A 12,062-nucleotide genomic window follows, 5' to 3' on the forward strand; every position below is an offset into this window, starting at 1 on the left:
TCACGAATCCTAAGCGCTTCGGTCACGTTCAATCCTCTATCAGTTAAATCACAAATTTTGATCAGGAATTGATGGATGTCTATAAGGCGTTCGTTACAGATTGATAGATCAAGAAACCAAGTCCACGATCAGTCTTGATCAAAATCACTGAATAACTGAGAGATGATTGAACGTGACCAAAGCGCTATATGAGTCGGAGGTGTGTTTTGACCTCCGCCGAACCCGCGAGACTGACTCACCGAACCCCTGGGGTTCGGTCGAACCCAGGTTAAGAACCACTTATTTAGCTCCAAGGGGGCTGTTGTGAATCCCCCCCACCTTGCAGTCAAGGTCACAGTTTTGTTGGGTATCACAAAACTGGTGGTTCTGTATGCACGGGGGTTCCATGTCAGCACCAATAGCTGCACACCATGGAACGGGTGATGCAGTGACTTAAGATGCCGAATCAGCCCGGAGAGGTTGACTCAATAAGACGCTAGAAAAAAAAATTGCAAAGCAGTACTGGAGTACCAAGTTACAGAAAGGAACAAGTTACATGGCACAGATAGTACTGGGGACTGGCAAACAATCTGGGACTCCGACATTTAAAGGTTTTACCTCAAACCATTTTATTCCGAAGAAACAAGATGTTTCATGCAGAACTAATGGAACCTGCTTAACGTGGATTCCTCCCCACCAAAAAAGGAAAACACTGATGTTTCACAAATGTGGTAGGTCGTATTAGAGGCGTTACATGAAGCAACAGGGCTCCACCGAGAACTGAGAAAATGAGTGGAGTATACTGAAGATTCAAATTGCAGTCCCGAATGAGGATTACAAACGGGTATGTTTTTTTGATGGACGTCCTTTCTGAGCAGCTAAGTACTTAGCTTGTGTACGTGTGTGTGTAATGCGAGGATGATATATTGTGTGTAAGTACTTAGGTGCATAGTTCTTTAATTTAAATAAGTCTCTACATCTGGCGGCTCCCGTTTTTTTTCTCCCGGTGGAGTTTTTTCCTTGGGGACAGCCGGCTGTAAGAGGAGCCAATGATTGAAGCAGGTCAGCTTAATTGCTGTATGATTCAGCTTAATGTTACTGGGGGCTTGGTGCGACTACCGTTCCTCCTGTGCTGAGGCTCGTTTGTGTTAAAGAGGGTATCTATGCACCACAGAGTCTAGTCTATTTGTCAAAATTGGGTATTTGTTTATTAGAGTATATTGACAAGTTTACCTTGAGTGTTTTTCAAAAGACAGAAAACATAAATGGCATTTTCATAATCTTTCTTGTCTTCAGAAAGTAAGAAAAACTGCATGTTACATACAGAAAATGACATTAAATAAGTCTATTTTGCAAACTGCATCTTCATTCCTATCAAGGATGGGGCTACTTCTTAACGTGAGAACTTTGCTCCTGAACTATTTAAACTAGCGGGGCACACGACTTAGTACCTTTGCTTCGCCTAGATTTCCCAGTCGAAAATGGAGTGCACCCACATTATTCAGAATTTCAGGCGGGACATCGGCCTGCACTTTTTCCTGAAGGATGCGCGTTGCTGTGCCATAAGCAGAGAGGGCATTCTGCACAAATAGAAAAATTAATTTGACACAATAAAAGCCTCTCATTGGTGCAGAATATGCCGTGCCATTTCTTTCACATTAGTACCTGTATATCCGTTTGCTCTAATATTTGGGCCAGTTCGATCCATGCTTCTACATCATCTGGATACTGCTCAGTCACCTTTTTCAAATGACTCTGACGCAAACAAAAATCGAGAAAAATAAGCAATCTATAGAAATAAGAGCCGTCTAATAAATTTATCAATATACAAAAAAACAAGTCCCAAACATTTGACATTTTATTTCAATGGGTTAATATTCTACTTAGAGACCACAAGGTCTTCCCTGGTGGGAAAATATCTACATCATTATGTAATGTATATTTAGGTTTTGTACGTTTCCACTTGTGTGTTTTTTTCTTTAAGATAGAAACATAGAAACATCAAGATAAACATCAGATATTCAACAATAAACATGACTACCTGAACAATAAACATGACTACCTCAATTTTCCAAGTAAAGGCGCACAGCAATATTTATAGAAGACAACTCATACTTTTATTATTAGATGAAAGATTACATTTATTTAATATTTTAAAAATTTATTCACCGCTTAAAGCCTAAGAGGCTTCAATGTAAACATGCAATCATGTACACACATGTAATCAGTAATAACATTTTCTACCTAATCCTCCCAACTCTTCTTATTGTTGCTAAAACTAGCACATAGCTAATACAAACATAGAAACATGATGGCAGATAATGGTCAAAAGGCCCATCTAGTCTGCCCATCCGCAGCATCCACTATCTCCTCCTCTCCCTATTGACTAAAGCTTAACATTTGCATCTCCTCTTCCTATTGGCTAAGGCTCTTTACACCTGCATTGTGATGTCATAGAACTTTAGTAACATAGAGACATGATGGCTCATCCATTCTGCCCATCCGCAGCATCCACTATCTCCTCCTCTCCGTATTGGCTAAGACTCTTTACACCTGCATTGTGATGTCATAGAACTTTAGTAACATAGAAGCATGATGGCAGATAAAGGCCAAATGGCCCATCCAGTCTGCCAATCCACAGCATCCACTATCTCCTCTCTCCCTATTGACTAAGGCTCTTAACATTTGCATCTCCTCTTCCTATTGGCTAAGGCTCTTTACACCTGCATTGTGATGTCATAGAACTTTAGTAACATAGAAGCATGATGGCAGATAAAGGCCAAATGGCCCATCCAGTCTGCCCATCCGCAGCATCCACTATCTCCTCATCTCCCTATAGGCTGAGGCTTTTTTACACCTGCATTGTGATGTCATAAAACATTATTGTTATAGGCTAAGACTCTTAACACTTGCATTATGAGGTCATAGAACTTTATAGTTATAGAAACATAGAAACATGATGGCAGATAAAGGCCAAATGGCCCATCAAGTCTGCCCATCCGCAGTAACCATTGTCTCTTTCTCTCTCCGAGAGATCCCACGTGCCTATCCCCGGCCCTTTGGATAAAAAGATCAAAATCTAAAACATCGCTACCTAGTGAAAAGCTTTCAGAAAACAAATATGTTTTTAGTTGCTTTGTAAAGGACATCTTATCTTTACATAGTCTCAAATATCACGGTAAAGCATTCCATTTCAGAGGAGCCGCACAGAAATGGCTGCTGTTTGCGTCTTTTTGTGGTGAGTTTCACCAAGCACCTCTGCTATTGATAACCTCATGGCAGACTCTGACCTTAGCGTTCGGGCTGGTATGTATTGTTTCAATGACTGCCTTAAATACCACGGTGTTACCCCATAGATTGTATGTTGAAAAATCATCAAAATTTTATATTTAATTCTACACTGGATTGGCAGCCAATAGAGACTTTTCAATACTGGCATTATATACTCATTCCAAGCTACTCCATTAATCATTCTTGTCGCTGCGTTTTGCACAACCTGGAGTGCTTTGATTTTAGTTTTTGCGATGCCTATCATTAAGGAATTGCAAAAAATATCCAGCCTGGACAGCACCATGCTCTGCACAATTTGGAAATCTAACCTAGACATCATATTTCTCACTCTTGACAACAATCGTTAATTGAAAGAACACTCCTTTAATGACATAGAGAGCTGCGCATCCACAAGCACACCGAACATCCTGATGTGTGATGCCATGGTGAAAATCACATCTCGTTTTTTCAGTTCTCCCAACCTTAACAGGGTTTCATCTTTTGTCTTTTATATTCGGATGTGAATATGAACAATCTGCATGAAAAACAGATCACAAGCATATTCATTTTGGATATCCTGAAAACCTGACTGGCTGCAGGATCCAGCCCGTCGGATTTTCTAAACCCTAGTTTAGAATTTTTGAAAACTGTCATTTCAGTTTTAATATGCTCACAAAGCAGTTTTGCCGCTATACAATTTAAATTCTTGTCCCAGCTCTCCAAATCTTCATCTTTAAATGTGTAGCTGATAAACCCAGGCACAGCACCTCAAGTTCTTAGAAAGGATAAGTACCTTTGCGATATCTCTTTTCTCCTGGTCTTCAGAGGCAGCGTAGAGAGAACCAAGAATCTTCATTGTTTCATAGTTGTTGGGATATGCTTTTAAAACCTTCTCAAAGCACTGGGATGCATTCTCCTTGTCTCCTCTGTAAATGTACATCTGGCCTAACCCAAAAAATGGCAGCACAAATGAGGAGGAGGCAAACTGAGTGGCTTGATAGTAGTATTGAAAAGCCTGATCATAATCCTCCTGAAGTTTAAAAATGATTCAAGAGAAGAAAACAGTAATGTTAATATTACAAGAAACAGATATTGTTATATTTGTAGTTTACAGATTAAGGGGCCATCAGCAAGTGAATTAGCACACACACAAGTGCAAGGCAGTGCTAATAGTTACCTCATTCTAACCACACAACTCGGAAGCAGGCAAGTTACAGAATGTAATGGGCCTAGACCGGCGCTGGAATTAGCGCACTGTAACTTGATGTGTGCTGTTACTGTGGTGGATAGCACAGATCACTCTCTCACCTCAAAAAGATTCTCTATATGGCGCCGATCACATGTCAATCACGTGACAGCACCGTATAAATAATCACGCCAGGAACGTAGGCCAGGGTTTTCCAAGCCTACATTTCTGGACCCTATTTTTGGCATAAATTCCACCTATTTAGGCACTTTAGGTTGCCTAATGCCACTTCTGGCGTTTTGTGTTTTTGGGTTTTTTGTATTTTTTTTTTTGGGGGGGGGGTTTACTGAGCTTGGGCGCCTAAAAAATCGGCACCAGTTAGAGAATCTGGGCCTAAGTGTATCCACACAGTCAATAGACAGCAAAAGATTTCCCTGTTACAGTAACTGCATGGGGCAGATGCTGGGTATAACACTCCTTTAAGAAGGTAGCACCGAAACTGAACTCTAAAAAATATTTATGTATACATATGTCCAAAAGTGCATGCTTCAGTAATGAGTGAGGATGTTTCTTAAATTCACCTCACCTGTACGTGAAAGGATCTGGCTAACTGGTAGCAACTTTCAGCCTGCATTGCTTCGACCTCTGTATTATGGAAGGCATGAAGAGCCAAGTGCTGCACTTTGCTGTAATCCTGAAATATAAACACAACAAACTTTTCAGTTTAAAGTGTTCATCAAAATAATGTATAATAGGTCTGATTTTATAGCAAAAGTTTAATCTAAAGTCTATGCTGTGTAACATAAGAACATAACGGATAAATGTAAACTTTTTTGCATAACCTAATTAAAAAAAGAGATTAGGTTCTTACCTTGCTAATATCTTTTCTAGTAGATAGGTGTGTCATTTTGAACAGTAGGATATTCTCCCCATGCTCGTGAGCTGTGCAGGAATTCAGATTTTCAACTCCTCCTTCTCCAGAGGGTTCTGCTGCCCCCTTCAGTTTGTACCAAAGCAGGCAATAGCCCTCTAAAGGAACACATAATAAGGAGGGGTATGAGGAGACTCCCAGAATATATTCCTATTCTGCTCTGAGCCTGAGGTTACAGGTGTGTGGATAAGAGTCCAGGTATTGTGCTCAGAGAGGAAGGGGCACCAGAGAAGAAACCACCAGCAATGGGAGAGGGTAAGGGGCAAACCAGAAGAGGACAGATTTGCAGAATCCAAGCGAGGACAGCATATAAGAACATAAGCAATGCCTCCGCTGGGTCAGACCTGGGGTCCATCGTGCCCAGCAGCCCGCTCACGCGGCGGCCCAACAGGTCCAGGACCTATGCAGTAATCCTCTATCCTCCATCTATACCCCTCTATCCCCTTTTCCAGCAAAAAATTATCCAATCCTTTCTAGTACCGTACTCTGCCCTATTACATCCTCTGGAAGCGCATTCCAGGTGTCCACCACACGTTGGGTAAAGAAGAACTTCCTAGCATTCGTTTTGAATCTGTCCCCTTTCAACTTTTCTGAGTGCCCTCTTGTTCTTCTATTTTTTGAAAGCTTGAAGAATCTGTCCCTCTCTACTCTCTCTATGCCCTTCATGATCTTGTAAATCTCTATCATATCCCCTCTAAGTCTCCTCTTCTCCAGGGAAAAGAGACCCAGTTTCTCCAATCTTTCAGCGTATGAAAGGTTTTCCATCCCTTTAATCAGACGTGTCGCTCTCCTCTGAACTCTCGAGTAACACCATATCCTTCTTAAGGTACGGCAACGCAGTACTCAAGATGCGGACGCACCATCGCCCGACACAGCGGCAGGATAACTTCTTTCGTTCTGGTTGTAATACCCTTCTTGATTATACCTAGCATTCTATTCGCTCTCTTAGTGGCGCACTGTGCCGTCGGCTTCATTGTCCTGTCCACCATTACCCCCAAGTCCCTTTCTTGGGAACTCTCGTTCAATAACATCCCTCCCATCGTATAATTGTACCTTGGGTTTCTGCTTCCCACGAGTAAGCAGTGATTAATAGTAACAAAAGCAGCAGACAGGTCAAAAAGAATGAGGATAGAGTAAAGGCCCTTAGATCTGGTCAGGAACAGGTCACTTTGGTAAGGGCAATCTCTGTGTAAGGGGGCGAAAGCAAGATTGTAGAGGATAAAAAGTCTATCGAGATGAATGGAAGTTAAGGCAGCGATGGAGGACAGCACACTTGAGTAGCTTGGATAGAAATGGAAGAAGGGAGACGGAGCGATAGTTGGGAAGGGCAGGCAAGATCCAGCGAGAGTTTTTTGAGAAGCGGCTTAACCACTGCATGTTTGAAGGCATCAGGGATAGTTGCAATGGAAATGGATAGGTTGAAGATATGACAGATAGCAGGGATAACAGTATGTGAGACGTAGTCAACTTCCTCTAGGAACCCCACCTCTAAAATCCTGTTTTAAGAGGGTTTTTTTAAAACTTTAGTTAAGGTGCTTTTGAGCCATACTTTGATGCCAAAACACAGCCATGGAGGCCATCTTGGATTTCCCAATTTTTTTTCAAAGTTCTCCAGACCCTTCAAAACTCCTCGTTTTGCCTCAAAACTGGAAGGGATGGCGTCCACAAGCTTTTACCCCTCATTTATGCCAAATGTCGGAAAAGCACCCTTGCATCATGTGCAGCATAGCACATGAAGGGGGAGTGGGAGATTCAGGCTTAGCTTTCCCTCAGGTCCCTAGGGCCGAGGAGACATTGGAGGGCCTGTCTGTCTGAAGAAATTTATAAATATAAATAAATATACAGAGCAGATCAGAAAGACACTTTCTGGTTTACATGTAGAAGGAAAAACTGAAGGGGCAGCAAAGCCCTCTGGAGAAAGAGGAGGAGTTGAAAACCTGGAGTAGATTCCTTCTGCATGGCTCGTGAGCATGGAGAGAATATCCTACTGTCCAGAATGACACACCTATTGCACTAGAATTCTAATTATGTCCTTCAGACTTGAGTTTTCCAAGGTTAAAAAAAAAATTCTCTCAGAACTAAAAATAATTTGGAAGTAAAGAAATGTTTGTGATATTACAGGTTACAAAAGCATCAACATGATTGCACTTTTATTCTGACTATGGCCATCCCACACAGAAAGTATAAATCATTTATCTTACCTTTTTGAAGAAAAAGTGATTAGCTAAATGATTCAACACCATTGGGTTACTGGGATCTATTGTGTAAGCTCTGGAGAGGAGCTGAACACCATTTTTTATGGAATCGGCCTGAAATACAAGCAGATTAGTAATATTACAATACAGCAAAAGACAGCAACTACAACATAAACCTAGAGTTAGACAGACTCAATTTTTAGCCATAAGAGCTTTATCAATGGCAGCTATATTGTAGCCGTTATCTCTATAGAGAGCGAGAGAAGTCACAGCAATGAGCTGGGTATTGAATTTTCTTTTTAGCCAGCTAAGTTCCCCTTTCCCACAAAATAGCCCCTTTCTCAGGGCTACCCAAAATTTAATCAGCGGAAAATATTCACCTAACTCAGTGGTTGGCATACAAGATAATAACAAGGTTTGGGGATTTTGTCACTTGTTTAGAAATTTGAGCTCTGTATACTTTTACAAATCATTGAACGTAAGAACATAAGAATTGCCGCTGCTGGGTCAGACCAGTGGTCCATCGTGCCCAGCAGTCTGCTCAAACGGCGGCCCTTAGGTCAAAGACCAGTGCCCTATTTGAGTCTAGCCTTACCTGCGTACTTTCTGGTTCAGCAGGAACTTGTCTAACTTTATCTTGAATCCCTGGAGGGTATTTTCCCCTATAACAGCCTCCAGAAGAGCGTTCCAGTTTTCTACCACTCTCTGGGTGAAGAAGAACTTCCTTATGTTCGTACAGAATCTATCCCCTTTCAACTTTAGAGAGTGCCCTCTCGTTCTCCCTACCTTGGAGAGGCTGAACAACCTGTCTTTATCTACTTTGTCTTGAGTCCCTGGAGGGTGTTTTCCCTTATAACAGCCTCCGGAAGAGCGTTCCAGTTTTCTACCACTCTCTGGGTGAAGAAGAACTTCCTTACATTTGTATGGAATCTATCCCCTTTCAACTTTAGAGAGTGCCCTCTCATTCTCCCTACCTTGGAGAGGGTAAACAACATGTCATTATCTACTAAGTCTATTCCCTTCAGTATCTTGAATGTTTCCATCATGTCCCCTCTCAGTCTCCTCTTTTCAAGGGAGAAGAGGCCCAGTTTCTCTAATCTCTCGCTGTATGGCAACTCCTCCAACCCTTTAACCATTTTAGTCGCTCTTCTCTGTTGTTTAAGCATAATGCTATAACATTAGCAAAATTAGGATAAATATATATATTTTACAAAAGAGCTACGCATACACACCTCTTTATTATTAAGTTCCAAGACAGCCAATCCAACCAAAGCTCCCACACACTTGGAATTAAGTTCCAGAGCTCTGCTAAATGCCAAACGAGCTTTCTCCAGCTTATTCAGTTTTACAAAACAATGGCCCATTCCTAGTCGAACCTCGGCTAGGAAACAAGAAACAAAAAGACCAAGCAATGAGTAAAAACAACTAGAACATTTATGATTGACATATTTTTAATTTTACTTGTTAGAGTACCGAGTTGTAAGAACCTGAACACTAAAGGGCAAATTCCACCTTCATCATCCATCCATGTCACAAGAACTGTGTGCTCATAAGGTATTTTATGTACATTTTCTGCCATCGAAGCAGGGCTCTATCTCAAAAGTCTGTTAAGATCTCCGAACCTACTGCAGTTCAAAAGAGCATTTAAAACCAAAGCAAGAATCCAAAATTATATTTTCAAAATATATTTTCTAACAACTAAAGCAGCTTTGAAAGGGAACTTCAACACTAATACCATTGACTTAGCTCCTCGATGAATATACTTTTCCTTTTACTGTGAATATCCAACTTTTGCTACCGATACTTCACAGCAAACACTATACAACAAAAAAAGAGAGAGATCTCTTGATCCTACAATGCTATATAGGTTATACCTACACACAGTGTTACAGAAATAATGTTACTACACGAGGTAACACATTACCCACAAGTAAGTTGAAGATTTACTAATGGTACCATTAGCAAAACAATCTCAAATATCCTTCAAAGATGGACCTTAGCCAACTCCAATCACAGCAAATTCTGTCTTCAAGGACAAACTTTGATAGGTGCTCACAAATGTAAAAACTGGAAAATTACTGCATTAAATGAATTTCTGTACACAGAAAAACTAGACTACACAAGAATGAAAACTGTACTCATAAAAGGAGAGCAGATGGGGAACATTCTGCTGGTACAAATTTCTCTTTTATTGATATATTTTTATGCTTTTTATGCTACATTGCTGGCATGCTTACGGATTCTTGTAAGGCAAGTAACATTAGTTTCAGATACCTGGGCAGCCTGGGTTTGTGCGCAGTGCCTTCTTATAGTATGCAAGAGCTCCTCGATAATCTTTTTTGTTGAAAGAAATGCAAGCCTTACCTAAAACACATTTTACACATTAAAATAAAATCGCAGTTAATACAGCACTGAATCATTAATGCTCAAGATGGCTGTAGAGAATGACACGGTGACAAAATTCTTCACCGTTCCCGTCCCCGCGGATAACCGCGGGAAACCATCTTCATGTCATTCTTTAGGGAGAGAGGGAAGAATCAGAGTACGAATGGCCACAACCACTGACCCGCAAGCTTTGCTTTGAAGAATGCTGGTGTAGAAGGACTGAGGTTGAAACAGACACTACAGAATGACAGTCTCTGGTATCCAGAGCAGATATTGTGATGTCATAATGCCTCATTCCACTAGTGCCTAAGAGCCAATCACATCAGTGATGTCACAATAGCTTCATTATCCTTGGCTCACATAAGAATCAGAGTATGAATGGCCACAACCACTGACCCGCAAGCTTTGCTTTGAAGAATGCTGGTGTAGAAGGACCGAGGTTGAAATAGACACTAGAAAATGACATGGGATTATTTCCCGCGGTTATCCGCGGAGACGGGAACGGTGATGAATTTTGTCACCATGTCATTCTCTAGGCTGGATACAAGGGCTGTAGTTTTAGCCAAGAACAAAATTGTAAGACAACTATTGTTTATTTTTTTAAATCCCCCTTCAGTCAGAAGCAGTGTCCAGTTCAAGGTATGCCGATGCACATCATAACACCAGTCACATATCTTAGCACCGTATGTACAGTTCTCATAGGGTGCAGGCTAAGGGCTCTTTTTACTAAGGAGCATTTTCAGTGCACGCACAAGATTAGCGCACGCTAGTCCAAAAATTACCGCCTGCTTAAAAGGAGGCGGAAGCGGCTAGGGCTTGCACTATTCCGCGCATTAAGGCCCTAACGCACTTTTGTAAAAGGAGCCCTAAGTGTCTGATCTTGTGAGACTAGCAGACGTAATGACAGCGCCAAGACATTCCAAGTTGAGACAGGTCACAGCAATTTTTGATAAAACGCCAATCATACATTCTAAGCGTTTAACAGTTAAAAAATTAAAACAGGAGACAATTAACAGATTTATTAGTGGCACGACAGAACTTACATGGAAACAATGGGATGGTAGGGAGAAATACAATTTTTAAAGAAAAGAGAACAGCTAAGGTTAAAAACAAGAGGAAAAGGGAGGGATCAAGTCAGAGTTAAATATAAATAAACTAGCTCTTTAAGCCCGTTACATTAACGGGTGCTAGAGACACTTCCTCCCTTTCCCCTTCCCCTTGCACGGTCTCCCTCGTGATCAGGACAGGGTGGAGGGGGCTGCCGTCCGGGGCCGGCGGAAAGGAGCTAGGTGGCTGGAGGAGTAGCAGCAGTCGCTGCCGATCGCAGCCTCCGTCCTACCTGGATTTCCTTTTTTATGTGCATCGGGAAGGTGGAGAGCGGCCTGCAAGGTTCACTACAGCGGCTGGCAAACCTCAGCAGGCCGCTTTGAAGAGCAGCGGGAGGGAGGAGTCTCTGGAACACGCACCTCCAGCTAGCGCAGGCGCCGTGAGGTGTGACACAGAAGCACACCTCACGCCACCAGGAATCACGATTTTTGAAAAGCGTATGCGCGCTTAGCTTTTTATTATTATAGATAGCATTTGGCATGGAAGGACCCTAAGATCATTTAACATTTATAAGCGTCTTTGAATAAGAAGCTTTTAAGACCGCCTTTAAATTTATCAAGATTTTTCTCAGACCTTAAATGTGGTGGTAACAAATTCCATATTGTAGGGGCTATTGTGGTGAATGAAGTTGCCCTGCGTGTACTGACGATTTTTAATGGGACATAAAGAAGGTGCCGAGAGGCAGATCGTAAAGTTCTTGGAGGATCATGCAAAAGTAGAAAGAAGCAACTTTGGGTGGGAGAAATGGGTAAAAGAATAGGAGACAAGAAGAAATAGAAGGTGGAAAAGTAAAAGATTGCCTGTTTTCTTTTCTCTTTCATGCAGTCTAAGATAATGGCACAATGAAATATGGACTGGAGAAAAAGGAAGGCTGTGTTTTACTTAAATATAAGGCAAAACAACAAAATTTTTTTAAAAAACAAAACCAAAGAATAAAAATTCTGTGCATGAAAGAAGAGCTGGACCTGGTTGGTCAATAAGGTACATAGGATGATAGCAAAAGCCAGAA

The 12,062-nt window shown here is 41.4% G+C and overlaps 1 protein-coding gene across 1 annotated transcript in view; it reads right to left on the reverse strand.

Moving 5' to 3' along the window:
* CTR9 (CTR9 homolog, Paf1/RNA polymerase II complex component) overlaps window positions 1-12,062 on the reverse strand; it is a 56,436-nt gene that overhangs the window by 36,089 nt on the left and 8,285 nt on the right. Inside the window, exons 5-11 of the mRNA XM_033928632.1 lie at window positions 9,836-9,925; window positions 8,794-8,942; window positions 7,568-7,675; window positions 5,022-5,129; window positions 4,043-4,279; window positions 1,645-1,734; window positions 1,431-1,559 (exon numbers count right to left, since the gene is read on the reverse strand). Coding sequence (XP_033784523.1) covers window positions 1,431-1,559; window positions 1,645-1,734; window positions 4,043-4,279; window positions 5,022-5,129; window positions 7,568-7,675; window positions 8,794-8,942; window positions 9,836-9,925 — 911 coding nt within the window. The remainder of the gene's footprint in view (window positions 1-1,430; window positions 1,560-1,644; window positions 1,735-4,042; window positions 4,280-5,021; window positions 5,130-7,567; window positions 7,676-8,793; window positions 8,943-9,835; window positions 9,926-12,062) is intronic.

Source organism: Geotrypetes seraphini, chromosome 19 (genome assembly GCF_902459505.1).
Source record: "Geotrypetes seraphini chromosome 19, aGeoSer1.1, whole genome shotgun sequence".
Taxonomy (NCBI): Eukaryota; Metazoa; Chordata; class Amphibia; order Gymnophiona; family Dermophiidae; genus Geotrypetes; species Geotrypetes seraphini.